The sequence below is a fragment of the Poecilia mexicana genome, unplaced genomic scaffold, assembly GCF_051168715.1.
Source record: "Poecilia mexicana isolate PSO_F unplaced genomic scaffold, ASM5116871v1 scaffold_3, whole genome shotgun sequence".
NCBI lineage: Eukaryota > Metazoa > Chordata > Actinopteri > Cyprinodontiformes > Poeciliidae > Poecilia > Poecilia mexicana.
Genome location: NW_028263372.1, coordinates 35,351,912 through 35,367,213, shown reverse-complemented (window position 1 = coordinate 35,367,213; position 15,302 = coordinate 35,351,912). Strand labels below are relative to the sequence as shown.

The following is a 15,302-nucleotide window of genomic DNA, read 5'->3' as shown; positions in this document are numbered from 1 at the left end:
TCGGTAAAAGGTAAAACAATAAATGACCAGATTTCTGAAAATAAAACCTGTTCTGATATTTACTAGAATAACCGCAGATCTGGATTGTCAAGTCAGAAAAATATGAATTGTTCCCAGCGATGTGTCGATGTGGTGATGTTTTCTCCCAGCACTGAAAATATCTTTTATCAGAATTTACAGAGTATTATATGATGGCACATTTAAGACCATTGCAAATAGAAAAAAAGAGCACATTTCTGCCACAAAAAAACTCAGAAAAATGTCTAATCTCAGAAAATTTCAAAGTAGAAAATTTTCTACTTCAAATTTTCTGTTTTTTTCTTGCAGATTTTTGACTTTTGAAACTTATATTTCCAAGTTTTCCTGGATACTCTGCCCACTGTGAGTAACCAAAAACTAACCAGACACAGACACTCACCTGCAGGTTTTGTTAAAGTTTCATAGGCTTAAAAATGTACTTTTTGTCATTTTTAGATATTAAATGATTGGTAAGTTATCAATTATGCAGCAGTTGAGTAGCCTTTTTATAAAAGCTTGACTAATACAATAAATATGTTTAAATCCTAAAAATACAATGAAACATCAGCAAAACAGTTAAAAATGTTCTTAGATTTATTTCTGTTCCTCTGTTTATCCTTTTCAGTTGTTTTCCACATTATGGATCCTAAAGGTTTTACATGCAGCTGCAGGCGACTCGGAGGGAATGTTTAGGAGTTTTCCAACAGCTGCAATCACATTTCCTGATGCATTAATGATCTGAAGTGTGGAAGCCGATCAATCAAACGGACCACCCATGTACTAATTTATTTCTGTTTAAAGTTCAAATAAACCAGCATTAACACAATTGCGAAAGCTCTGATTTACATTTCATTTCGTTGCCACGGTGAAGGGTCCATTACCAGAAATCCTGCAGAGAAACAAAAGACCTCTCACCTTTTTTAAACCTTCATTGTGAAGGAATACCATGCAGTAATGCAGCTGTTGCACATCTTGATTTAAACTGAACTGGTGGGAAATAAATGCTGAAATGTAGAAGAAGAGAAGCTCACTCTTCCTCAGGCTTCATTTTATTTAAACAAAGAGGTAAAATTTAAACAGTTTTACACCAATTTTATTGGCATTTAATGCTTAAACCTACAATGGAGTGTTAGGGCTACACCAAGAAAAGAAACTTAAGATTGCGACAATAAAGTTAGGTGGACCGGAGTTAAGTTTTTGGTTTGATTAATCATTCACACCTCACCAAATGAACCAAACTTTCTACACAAACACACTGCTGTTTGGTTAAAACAAACAGGGATGGTGTGAACACAACTTCCTCCTAAAAATATCTCCTTAAAACCCAACAAATGGATTGTGCTTCAAATGTTTAAATAATTTTTGATGTGAGTTCAAACCACAGCTTTTCTAATTTCCTTTAACCACGAGCTGGACTGCAGCAATAACACCACCATCTATGCAAACACAAAGTGGGGATTTAGCTCCAGTTTTTCTCTATTTTATTAAAACTTCTGGTGTTTTTTCTTGCAGACAACATGGATTTACTGTTATTTTGGCTTTACGTGCCAACAGGGGGCGTTCCACCTTCATTCCTTGCTAAAGGATTTAAATGAGTAGAAGAAGTGACTGTGACGTTTCTAGTAAATTTGTTGTCATCTGTAAGAAAATGGTAATAATAAATAATAATAAAATAAAACTGAGAGTTGGGAGGTAATTAATACTCTGGGATTGGGATAAACTGCAGAGATCTGAATTGATCTTTTTATTTGAACCTGAACAGGTTTTCTGATGTCTGCTCAGACTCTGAACTCTGTCAGGTTTTTATAGGTTGCTGTGTTGAAGATCATTACAGATCAGATGGACTTCAGCGCCTCCTACAGATTCTTAAATCAAATCCTCACACTGATCGCCCGTTACCTGATTTCCTGTCCCGTCTGGAGCAAAATGCATTTCAAGGAGCTGCTTTGAAAATAACAGGTAATGTAGTTTAAGTGAAATCTTTTCTGTCTGTGTTGATGTTCTTCATGGAGGAAAAACTTTAAAGCATTTTGGTTATTATTCATTATCTGTCTCACTTTTCACATGGTTTGTTTTGATTGAGATCAGCTGATTATCATTAATAGTTTTACAATAGTTTATATTTTATTTTTGGTTTTGTTTGTATGCTTTGGTTACTGAGGGGTTTGTGTTTAAAGTGTTTCAATGTTATGACTGATGCAGTTGCATCTATTTACCAGACACAGAGTGCCATTTCATAGCACAATCAAGTAACTAGTTACCTTCAGTTATTTAAAAGTTATTTAAAGGCAACCAAAATTAAAATTTTGCACACTTTTATACTTCCATTTTGGGTCTCAACTGCTTCTGAAAAAACACACCCAAGCACATTTTGGCAATAATTTATTGTTTTCTTTGGTGTTTGGAAAATTAGCTGTTTCAAAAACTTCCTGCTTTTGAAACTGTTGAAATCAGCAGGCTGCACTGCTTGTTACCTAGCAACCCAAGCAGAACTCTGCCTGTTACCTAGCAACCCAAGCAGAACTCTGCCTGTTACCTAGCAACCCAAGCAAAACTACAGCACGTTTTAATCAGCTAGCTTTACTGCTAGCCACTAGCCACTGTACAATGGCTGCTGGCTCTCATAATGTTATGACTTTACTTTCATATAACATTTGGTCTTATATCTATTTTTGTAACATTACGACTTTTTTCTCATACTATCACAACTAACCTCACAATGACTTTTTGTTGTGTAACTTTGGTCTTGTAACATAATATTACTCTCATAATATTATGAGTTTTTAAATGTGTTACTGCAAATTTATTCTAATGATATTTTAGACTTTTTGTCATCTGACTTTATTCTTGTAATTTATTTTTCTTTCTTCGCCTGGCACTCTTCGTCTGTCTTAGATAACTTCTAAAGTTGTAACAAAAATAATTTATGTGCTTACTTTTTATTAATTTTATTTTTTGGCAGGCCTTTCTGAGCTTCCATAGGATTTTTCTGCTTTGTTTTGTTACACAGCAGCAGAATCCAACTGTGAACTAGATTCTGGATAATAAAACATTTTCTCTGCCTTAAGGTCTAAAACATATTCTGAAGGAATAGATAGATCTGCTTTTGAGAAATAAGGTTTTCCAAATGAGGACATTTCACAATTCACAACGACTCAGGTGCAGAACTATTTAAATAAACAGGAATAGATTGCAAAGGAAAGTCTAGTTGTGTCTTGTAGGGACGAACTCCTCTGTTTCTGCCTCATCCCGCTGACTAAGCAAACATAAAGACATTCAGAGTTGAAAAGGTGTCCAGCGTCGCCATTTATCGCCTCTCCAGCTCCGCCATTTATATCCTGCTCACATCTGCTCACAGGAAGTCATTCGTCCACTGAGCAAATTTAGCATCATGTAATGATGCATGAAACAGCAGAAACAGCAGACAGCTCTCTGCTCACCAATCAGTCACCATCTGAAGTATTCGACTGTGACAGATGGAGGTTAGATGAGAGTCAGCAGACTGAGAGGTTATTCTTCATGTATCCAACAGCAAATGCTCTTTGGATGTGAGGATAATCACCAGTTTGAGCCTCAGTTGCAGCTGTTGGAGCCGTTGGCAGTGGTTGGGTTAAGGCGTTATATCAGGAAGTCAAATTCCTTTTAAGTCATATTTGACATATGTAGCATTTTTATAACAATGCTACATATGCATTGTTACTTGATTGTGATATAAAGTTTCACTATGTGACTGGAAAACACACAACTTTAAAAGCTGTTTGTTTCAGATGAAGAGATTAAAAACTGAACGCTGCCTCACCTTGATTAGTTCTGGTTCTGGTAACAATGATGTTTGTTTTTCCAGATAAACAACTCTGGAAAAAGTTGAGTTCACAGATGTTGGTGTTTTGTTGAGAGCCAACACCTGTTTCTCCCTCATCAAAGTCTGGAACGCTGCTTCCTCTCTGGCGTCTTCTCTAACCTTCCTGTTGCAGAGCTGCAGATTGGAGCAGAAGACATTTCTGCTTAATATTTAATAACACCCACTGTGCGTCCTCTGGTGTCCAATTTGCACGTCTCAGCTGGGTTTCTATTTAGAACTCGTCTCATTTAGCATCTATCAAAAAGCATCGCTGTTGGTGAACCAGAACTGCTCTCAGTTTCTTCATAAGCTTTAAGTATTTTACAGTTTTCTCTCACAGAAATAAAAATCTGCTCTCGTGTATTGTCAAAACCTTGCTACACCTAAAATAATACCAAAGTATGAAAAAACTACTGCTATAACTAATAAAAACTAAACTGAAACTAAATATTTAGCTAGTAATAACTAATAAAAACTAGCAAACACACTCTAAAATTCATTAAAACTGAGTAGACAAACAAAAGGACATTAAACTATGATGAATAACCCAAAACTATAATAACCCAATTATAACACAATAATCACAGAATCGGTTTGATTTCAGACCAAAATTGGAACATTTACATTTCCCGCTGCTGTGATTCGGTTTCACGCAAAACTTAGCATCCTAGCACTTTAGCATTAGTTTTTGCTAAACACCATGTTGGTGTAGCACTTTAGTACAACAGGCTACTGGAGCCATGCAAACAAAAATAAAAACATAAAATTCCGAAAATATAAACAATAAGGTGTAAATAATATGAGATAAATAATATAAATAATATGAGAATAAAGTCATAATATTGTGAGAATAAACTCATGCAAGAATAAAGTTGTAATATGAGAACAAAGTTGAAACAAAACGACAATAATAAAGTCATAATATGAAGTGGAACAAAAATGTATTTGAATAAAGTCAAAATATTATGAGCATATAGTTGTAATAAGAGAATAAAGTCATAAAATTTCATAATTCTCACAATGCCACAACTATTTCAACTTTATTGTTTTGTTTACACTTTATTCTCATTTTATTTTTAAACATTTTCTTAGTGTGTCCCCAATACTCTGTTGCACTTTAGCGTTAGCAGAACTAAAGTTCATGGTTAATGCTTTAGAATTAGCAGAACTAAAGTTTATGGTTAGTGATTTAGAATTAGCAGAACTAAAGTTTATGGTTAGTGATTTAGAATTAGCAGAACTAAATTTATGGTTAGTGATTTAGAGTTAGCAGAACTAAATTTATGGTTAGTGATTTAGTGTTAGCAGAACTAAAGTTTATGGTTAGTGATTTAGAATTAACAGAACTAAATTTATGGTTAGTGATTTAGAGTTAGCAGAACTAAATTTATGGTTAGTGATTTAGTGTTAGCAGAACTAAATTTATGGTTAGTGCTTTAGAATTAGCAGAACTAAAGTTCATGGTTAGTGCTTTAGAATTAGCAGAACTAAAGTTTATGGTTAGTGCTTTAGAATTAGCAGAACTAAAGTTCATGGTTAGTGCTTTAGAATTAGCAGAACTAAAGTTCATGGTTAGTGCTTTAGAATTAGCAGAACTAAAGTTCATGGTTAGTGCTTTAGAATTAGCAGAACTAAAGTTCATGGTTAGTGCTTTAGAATTAGCAGAACTAAAGTTTATGGTTAGTGCTTTAGAATTAGCAGAACTAAAGTTCATGGTTAGTGCTTTAGAATTAGCAGAACTAAAGTTCATGGTTAGTGCTTTAGAATTAGCAGAACTAAAGTTTATGGTTAGTGCTTTAGAATTAGCAGAACTAAAGTTTATGGTCAGGTCTTTAGAGATAACAGAACTAAAGTTTATGGTTAGTGATTTAGTGTTAGCAGAACTAAAGTTTCTAATTAATGCATTAGCATTATCGCAGCTAGCTTTTTAGCTAGCAGTGCCCACCAAAGGTTTTGCTATTGGATAATCTTTCCAGACCTGTTGTGTTCTTCAGTCTCCTTATAAATCTTCTTATCCAGGACTGTAGCTAACAGATCCAGCTATAGGCGGACGGACAGCATCCTCCCACAAAAGGTCTGGTCAAATAAATCTTTATTTCAGACCAAACAAAGTCCATTAGTATTTTACATAAAATCCATAAAAACCTCAAATGAAATCAGAACTTTAACAAAAATGTTCTTTCTCTTCTTTCCAGTTCGGCTCGCGAACTGGAAATGTCCCAGTCTGATGTTGTGAACCCAAACCTCCTCTGGTGTTTCAGTCTGTGGAGGCAGCAATCCACTGTCAGCAGCAGCTGCGGAAACATTTCTTGAAGAACTTCTTGAACTCTGTGTTGAACATGGTGTAGATGATGGGATTGAGGGCGCTGTTGACGTAGCCGAGCCAGGTGACGGTGCTCATCAGCGCGTCGGGGATGTTGCAGGTCAGGCACAATGCTCGCATCGTGTGCACCACGAAGAACGGCGTCCAGCAGAACAGGAAGCAGCCTGCCGGGCGAAGAGGAGAACCGCAGGTTAAGAGAGCTGGATGGTGGGAATCTGGTCGGATTCAAAGAGTTAGGTCTGATTTTACAGATGAGAAGATTAAAATTATTAGGGCTAGGCAAAGAAAATAAAAAAAATATATAAAGAAATGAGATAAAAAGTATTATAATAAATACTGCAACACTACTGTTTGACTTTATTCCCATAATTCTATGACCTTGATTCCAAATTATTATGACTTTAATCTTGCGTTATTTTAGCTTTATTCATGTAATTTTAAGATTTTATTTTTGTATTATTTTGACCTTATTCCCGTACGACTTTATTCTTGTAATTACAACTTTATTTCTATTATTTTTTTGACTTTATTCTTGTTTTATTTTTAATGTATTCCTTTCTGAGTTCATTTCTGTAATTGTATAACTTTATTCTCTTATTACTAATAATTTATTGTATTATTTTCACTTTATTCTTGTATCAGTTTATTTTTGTAATTTCATTTTTTCTTTTTCTTTGACTGGGCCAAAAGAGACAAATTTGAGGCCCATCAATTTGGCCAGATGCACCAGACTGGATTATCGACAGAACAATAATGATGAAGTCAACAAGAGAAAAACTGAAATAACAAAAGAATCAAGGTGTTGCTGTGGCCTAGTCAAAGTCCAGATCTCAACGGAGCTGTGTAGAAACAAAGAGTAGATTACAGCTCGTCCTCAATGTTATGAGCAATCAAAAGTCAGACAGAAAACATCTGCTTTGTTTTCAGTAAAATTGATTTCGTCACTCATTATTCTGGAGAGTTTATTGTTGAACAACCCAATGAATTAAAATCTGCTTAGCTGAGCGGTTTGCACCCAATTATATTTGTTTTGAATGTAAAACAGAACATTTTATTTTGCTTCTCAGCATAATGAGGAATAAAACTCGTCTGCTGCTGAAACCAGCCGCTGACTGGATCTCAGGCTGTTTCCTCAGACTGAGTTCATCATCATGTGTTGTGTGATAATTGGATTGCAGGCTTTAAGCTGTGACAGCGCTGCATGAGGAGCTACGGTTGGTCAGGAGCGCCGCTTTTATTCCGGGACTCAGGATGACCTGCAGGAAGGTCGACCTCCTCGCCTAAGAGTCTGATCAGAGTCTGCAGGAAGATTCACAAACCAAGTGAGGTTGTTAAGTGTCATCAGTGGCCTGTATGCTAGTATTAGCTATAGCTAATGGCTAACAGCACTGAAGTTGGTGTCTGGTTCACATGTTTAGTTGGCGCTAAATTAAAGGACTAAATTGCTTGTAAACATTCTGGACCTTGTTTGGTCACCTCAGGTTACCATGACTTCCACCTAACAGTCCGGTAGATTTGGTTTGGACCAAAGTTACATCATCTGCTCCACCTGCAGCTGCTGTGTTTCTCTTTCTCTCTACTCTGAATCAAACCAACCAAACCCTTTGAGCAACCTGTTCCCCTCCTGGCCTGTGGGGGCGCTGCACCAAGAACCAGAAGAAAACATGAAAGCCTCTGAAGACACTAAGCAAAACTTCCTTCTTCACCAAATAGAAACAAAGATGCAGTGACATCAGATTTAGCACCTACAGGTGCACCTAGATTTTAGCACCGGCAGGTGCTAAAATCTAGGTGCTAGAATCTAAAATCTAAGTTCTCTTTTGTCTTATAAAAGAACACTAGCTATTTCTCCCGCTAGCACGAGCTTAGTGGATTGGTTTTGGTTGTTTTTACCCAGAATGCCCTGTGCGGTAGTCCACTTCCTGCTTTTGGAACGGTCTCCGATCCGCTTGGGGTTCACATATGCATTCAAACCGAACCAGAGTTCACTTCAATCGAATTGAAACCTAGATTTGTAGGTGGGTCAGAATTCAATAACGTATTCACACCTCAAACAAACCAAACTTTCTAGATGGACTCCAGTTGGATTAGAGCGGACTTAACAGGGCTGGTGTTAATGAACCTTAAGGGTATTTTCCCACCTGTGCTGTTCAGTCCACTTTAATCCAAATCCAGACCGTTTGGATTTGGATTTTGGACCCCCAGAAAGTCCAGTTCATTTGGGGAGGTGTGAATGCTCAATCGGACCAATGAAGCAAATCTGTTTCGCCTACAAACCTCGGTGTTGGTTCAGTTTAAGTGAACTCTGGTGTGGTTTATATAGATATGTGAACACCAAGCAGACCAGAGACGGCTCCAAAAATAGTAAATGGACTACAGTGCAGGGGATTCTGGGTAAATACAACCAAAACAAAAAACAAATGATAAGACCAGCACTAGGAAGAATAATGACTTGTGGTCTTTGACCAAAGATAAAAAGGAAATACTACAACCGCTAAAATCTGACATCACTCCATTTTTATTTACATTTCATGAAGGAAGTTGTGCTCAGTGTCTTCTTCAGAGGTTTTTATGTCGTTTCCTTCAGTGGTTGTCGGTGCAGCGCCCTCACAGGTGAGGAGGAGAACAGGTTTTTCAAAGGGTTTGGTTGGTGTGAAAGAGAACTGCAGCAGCTTAAAATGTAACTAGTGTTGCAACTTTGGTTCCCAGTGAAACCAAATCTAGTGGACCATCAGGGGTGAAAGCACCCTTAGCTTAAGAACAAACATTAATGGATTTAAAAATTAACCACAGATGACCAGAAAAACTGACAAAACCACCCCAAGTTGGGCGCCATAACGTTGGACACCATAATGTTGGGCGCCATTTTGTTGGGAGTTGATCAGTGGCAAAAATATTATAACAAAACCACCAACCAGCACTGCAGACCGCACATTTCTGCTCTAAATTAGGCCAATTTATCAGAGTCTACCGGACTATCAGGTGAGAAAACACTCCAAGGGAAACAGAGTCATAATCTGGGTTTCGGGAGCCATTTCTAGTCTGCAGAGGGACCGCCATACTAAAAATACTCCAACTGCCTCGTCCAAGAGGCCCAAAAGCACCCAGAATAATATTTAAAGCAGTTCTCATTAAATTCTGGTTTTCCATCAGTTTTTACTCACCTACTACAACCGGTAGGACCCTCATAGCTTTCCGCTCCCTGCTGTTGATCTTCGCCCTCTTCTTGACTTGCTGCTGGTTGAATCTCACTGTTGGCACTGAATTTTCCCGGTACTGCCGTGGATAAGGAATCTCCTGCTGGATGTAGTCGCCTGAGTCGTCCATGCGAGTCTGGGCCAGATCTCTCTCTATGATCCTGGGCAGTGGCATGGGCAGCGCACCGGGGATGGTGCCCATCATCGGGGGCAGGGCGCCGCCGACCGAGCTGCTCTGCTGCAGCTTCCGGCACGCCTCGATGCTGCTGCGCAGCTTGGCCTTCCGCGCCTCCTCCCACCGCTTCAGACCTCGAAAAACCCCAAAGTAGAGCAGCACCATGATGGGGCAGGGGATGAAGAAGGAGCAGACGGACGAGTACACCACGTAGTTGTTGTCCTCCAGTTTGCACTCTCTGGGGTCGCGGTTCGGCACGTTGTTGATGCCGAAGATGACGGGCGAGGCGACGGCCAAGGCCAGCAGCCAGGTGGCGGACAGCAGGATGAGCTGCCGGTAGTCCACGTGTTTACGGTTGTAATTCAGCGGTATGGACACTGCAATGAACCTGGAAAAGAAACATGAGCTACATCAACCAAAGTTTGGTTTTCTTTCAGGTTCTTGAAACAAAGGAAAACTTTAACAAAATTAGGACCGAAAGCTCTTTGACCCAAAGCCATTTTTGCTGGATTTCTATAGGATTGCTATAATGCTAAATATTTTCAAATCTATGGTATAAGTTAATGAAAAAAACACGGTGAGGTAAGTAACTGAAAGAGAGTTTCTTAATGAACCGAACAGGTTATTTCTATACATTTGCAGCAGGAAGTGTCCTCGTAATGTAGCAGCTAGCTTAGCAGCAAATGTTGGACGTTGTTTACATTTATTTTGCTTCAGAGGACAAGAGGACTCCTACAGCCGCTAAAATCTGACGCCACTCCACTTTGTTTAAATTTCATGAAGAAGGAAGATGCGCTCAATGTGTTCTTCGAAGGTTTTCATGTTGCTTCCTTCAGTGGTCTTTGATGCAGCGCCCCCACAGGCGAGGAGGGAAACAGGTTTTTCAACTAGTTTCGATCATTTGACACAGAACAGTGTGAAAGAAAACCGCAGCGGTTGAAAATAGGCCTGTGGCAATAATCAATAAATCAATTAATCATGTGATAAATTAAAAAAATTCAATAATTTCCATTTGAATCATTTTTTTTCTCCTTCTGCCAAAAACTGGATGACAAAAGTCTCCAGCCGGGTCCTTTGGTCTCAACTAGCCCTTCTTTTGAAGGACAGTTTTGTTTACAGAGACTCCATGATTCATTTTATTTGTTGTTTTATTTGCATATTTAAAATGTTTCCAGTTCAGTCATTAGAATTTAAAGTTTATTGAGCTCTGAGGATTTGTTCTTGCGTTACTTTCACCATTATATTACTTAAAAATGGTCTCAAAACAACAATGTTATCGTTTACTGCAAAACCATCTGGAACATTTTATCCTGGGAAACATTTGAAAATGTAACAAATGTTGCCATTTTGTTCTCTAATCAAACTGAGCCAACCGGACCGTCAATGAAATTACAGCAGCGTTATTAACTGAACATCTGACAGGTGAAGATTTATTCTTTCTAAAAGTTTTAAATGAACTCAGTCAGTAAAAAGTTTATTTTGTTGGGTGATTAGCAGAACACAGAGTTAACAGCCTTGATTGACTGAAAAAGTGGCTGAAATCCAGACAGACCCAGTAGAATCAGTGATCTGGACCACAGTAAGGGGAAACCCACCGGTCCACGCTGATGGCACACAGGTTGAAGATCGACGCGGTGCACAGCATCACGTCCATGGTCATCAGACCGTCACATATCGTCATGTTCAGGGTCCAAACTCCACCCTGAAACTGCTCCAGAACACACATACAACACGTCATTAGCTGACCCAAATCCCAGTGAGAAAATGTGTAATCCTGAACACAAACACTCAGGCCCCGCCCACTTTCCCCCCGCCGTCTGCAGGTGAGCGCACGCTGACGTCTCTAATCCAGGGACTGCATGCCAGCGGTGTGACGGCTCACTGCGAGGTAACAGGATCACAAACTGGGCTCTTCAACGGAGACTTACAGGCAGAGCCGGCCCAAGGCATTGCTTATGACCCCCAGACCACCAGGGGGCGCCCATGGGCACCAAGCCCATATATATTTAATATACTATTGAATAATACAAACTAAATGTGAGTACGCATTGAAAAACTATTCCTACATTGTTTTTTATAGATATTACAGAAATAATGGTTCATCTGTGATGATTTCTGCTGTTGGGGAAATAAAAGATATCAAGCATGTTTACTGTAAATTTAGTTTTCATCAGCTGACGCTACTTTCAAATATGGGACACATAAATACAGAAATCTGCATTTCAAAATATAAGTAATATTTTCATATTTGTTACTCATATTAGGTTAAAATAGCCATAATAAATCTGGCATGATGCTAATGATAGTTTAGTAATAATAAAGCATCATGAAGGTACAGGGGGCCTGAAATAAAAATCTGTTTGGGCCCCAAAAAGGCTTGGACCGGCCCTGCTGCCAGGGAAGAGAACCAAGCAGGAAGCTTTCAAACAACGGTTAGATTACACCTTTATCACCTGGATAACCTGGGAAATATGAATTATAGCCACTCATTTACCCAGTAGAGAAGCTCCTGTGCTCCTCATGTCGATAATCTCCGTCAGGATGTTTGTATCCAAAACACCAGATGTATTTTCTGAATGCTTTTATGTTTATTTTGTATTTCTGTTCAGTTTCTGCCAGGAAATGAACTCCAAATGTGCAGTTATTTATTTATTTGCAGCATTTCCACCTCATTTTGCAATTTGAATCCATTTGTATATTTTGGATCACTCTCCAGTCCACACGCCTCATTTGTCTGTTATTTTGTTACTTTGTAGTCTTACGATGTGATCTACAGCAATAATATCTACAACATAAGGACACCAATGGCATAAGGCTTTTATGTAATGGGACTTTTTTTTTTAGCTCCAAACTCTGAGCTTTAGATTTTTAAGTGGATTTTTTCTTTTCACATATTTATTGAAAAAACTTGCTAATCAAGTCTCATTTTAGTTAAAATAAAATAAAAATAGCTAGGCAATTTGTCTTTAGCAGTTTGTCACCAGCTCTAAAAACTGTGGATTTCTTGTTTTATTTTTGCTTAACTTAGTAAACTTATTTTTACATATCGGAAATTACTTGCTTTTGATTTTTTTCAAGTTATAATGAAACAATAAGTAATTGATGTATCTGACTCAAACTGAAGTGTCATTTTTTAAATCCAGTGTAAAAAAATAAAATAAAAAGTGCTCATGCAGTGGGAGCTGGTCAGGCTTCATGGGATGGATGGAAATAAATCCAGAACAATCCTGGAAGAAAACTGGCTAGAGGCTGCAGAAGAGCCGAGGCTGGGGTGAAAGGTCACTAGCCTGAGCACATCACGGTATTCACTGATGCTAACAATTTAGCTTCCAAGCATTTCTTTGTAGAAAACCTTTTTCTTTTAAATACATTTAGCTAATTTAGATAAAACGTGTTAGTTAATAAGTAGTGGAAATCACCATTTTTTAATTTTCATTATTTTTCATGAACAGCTCTGTTAGCCAGCTAGCTAATAATTTAGCCAGCTGGTGAACTATATGTGCATCTAGTCTGTAGTTTCTAATTTGTAGAAAACTCTTTCATTTTCTTTTAAACTCAAAAAGTCAAAAATCTGACAGAAATAATTGAAATTTCTGAGTTCAAAAAGTTGAAAATTTTCAAGAAAAAAATCTGAAAGTTTAAGATTAATCTCATAATTTTTCTAGAAAAAACTTGGAAATTTCTGAACTCAAAAAGTAATAAAAAAAAATTCGACTTTTCCATGTTTTTATTTATTTATTTATTTATTTATTTTACTCCACCTCTAAGACCTTTGCACTGAGATTAACTTGCTGCCAGTTGAACTGCTTTTAAGTTGTACAGGAATTTATTTAGAGGTAACAGAGTGAAGGGGCACTCACAATAAAAAAACGAAATAATTTTTGCTTCTCTTCAAGCAGAAACCACCTCACCTCTGCGTAAACGAAGAGCGGCAGAACCAGAACCGCCAGCAGCAAATCCGCAAACGCCAGACTCACTATGAAGTAGTTGGTTGTAGTTTTCAAAGCCTTCTCCAAGTAAACACTGAGGCACACCAGCACGTTTCCCGCAGTGACGGTGATGATCAGTAAAATCCCGAATATGAGCGCCGGGAAGTTGTAGTGCGCGACCGGAGCCGCCGGCAGCGACTCGTTGATCAGATCCGAGAAGTTGTCCGCCATGGTCCCCGGCGGTGGAAGACTGAGGGGCCCCCAGGTCTCTCCGGTGGGGTTTTCATCTATGAGGCAGAAACTCGGCAGCTACGCAGCAAACGGCGGCTTTCCAAGCGAGTTTCTCCGGTGCGCAACGCTGTCCGTGCGCAAAAACCTCCGCGCCGCAGCCGCAGACTTCATCCGATCGCAGTTTCCACTGTTTTTTTCACGGTTGTTCCCGACAGATTCCTGTAGGATCTGTTTCCTCCTGTCGTCTTGCAACCTGCTCATGCAGGAACAATTTAGCGAATCAGAAGCCAAGAGCAAATCCGTGCGCGTAAATCTTCTTACTGCGGCTCTGCTCGGTGTGTGTGACCAATCTGCGCAGGGTGACGAATCAGCATCAGAGCGGCCGACTAAACTGGAAGTAAAACACTTTAGTCTCCAAGTCTGACAGGAGACTTAATAGTTTATTAAAGGAATGGATGTAATTATAGCAGATGAAGACAAAAACTGGGAGAATATGATAACATTTCACCTCTCCATGCATCGGGCAGACAACAGAGTTAAACTGACTAAAAGATTCACTGCAAAAACAAAATAATACTGCGAAGTATTTTTCCCTAGTTTCTAGTGCTAATATCTCAGTACTCTTGAAATACAACAAAGCTAAAGTACAGCCTTTTCAGTAAGAAATGGGAGCTTGTTTTAAGCCAATAATGTCTTAAAATTGATTATTGATTATAAAATTGGTAGATTATTTCACTTGTAACATGGACAAAATGTCTTGGTAAAAGTGAAAAAATCTGCCAGGAACAAGAACTTCATTAAATCGATATTAAGGAATTATTTACTTTGAATAATCGCTATGGAGCTAAACTGAAGCCAGAAATTTTGTTCATAAGAAAAAATCCCTTGAAACTGGAGAAACAAAACAATATAATATATATACTTAAGATTTTGTTTTTACAGTAACAAATATACAAATAATTAATACAAAATAAATCACAAAACAATTGGACAAGATGCTGGAACAAATAACAGATATTGTTGATGTATTTCAGCTTTTTCATAATTTATTCTTTTCTTGTTTTGTTTTGGTTAGTTTTGTTTTACTTTTTCCAGCATTTTGTACTTGTGTATAGAAAGGTTAAAATGGCCAAAGTAAATCAATAAATTGGTAATTGGTAAATAAACCCTGAATATATGAGAAGCTAAAATACATAAAACAATTTAGCCTCAAATCAACACATTCCCAAGAAAACTCAGAAACTAAGCAGAGGGTAAGTAGCAGCCAAGTGATGCTGGTCAATAGCATAAATAAAAAATAGAAAATGTAAATTAGCTTTACAACAACAGTTTATGCCGTTTGCACACAAGTGAAAAAAATATTCAAAATATCTTTACAAACACAGGATTTAAAAAATGTATCTCAGAGAATAAAGATACATTTTTACATTCATCTCTAAAGAGAACAGTTTTTGTTCTCTTTAGAGATGCTAGTTTTGCAGATCCCGCACATTCTGGACACAAACTGTTGCCTTCAGGTTGTAGTGATCAGCTACTTTGATGTAAAACTAAATAAACTTATTTGCACTACCACAACCTGACTTTCTTT

The 15,302-nt window shown here is 37.9% G+C and overlaps 1 protein-coding gene across 1 annotated transcript; it reads right to left on the bottom strand.

Annotated features, from left to right (window-relative positions):
- Window positions 1–5,934: 5,934 nt before the first annotated feature.
- On the bottom strand, window positions 5,935–13,930 carry drd4b (dopamine receptor D4b). Its single transcript, XM_014998315.2, has 4 exons — window positions 13,466–13,930; window positions 11,150–11,262; window positions 9,347–9,942; window positions 5,935–6,346 (listed from the first exon to the last, which is right to left on the bottom strand). The coding sequence occupies exons 1-4, from the start codon at window positions 13,712–13,714 to the stop codon at window positions 6,144–6,146; spliced, it is 1,161 nt and encodes a 386-aa protein (XP_014853801.1). The 5' UTR covers window positions 13,715–13,930; the 3' UTR covers window positions 5,935–6,143.
- Window positions 13,931–15,302: the final 1,372 nt, after the last annotated feature.

Coding starts and splice junctions, on each gene's coding strand:
- drd4b (XM_014998315.2), bottom strand. CDS start 13,714: ATGGCGGACAACTTCTCGGATCTGATCAACGAGTCGCTGCCGGCGGCT. Junction 11,263..13,465: donor CGCTCTTCGTTTACGCAGAG/GTGAGGTGGTTT, acceptor GTTCTGGAGCAG/TTTCAGGGTGGAGTTTGGAC. Junction 6,347..9,346: donor GGTCCTACCGGTTGTAGTAG/GTGAGTAAAAAC, acceptor TTCGCCCGGCAG/GCTGCTTCCTGTTCTGCTGG.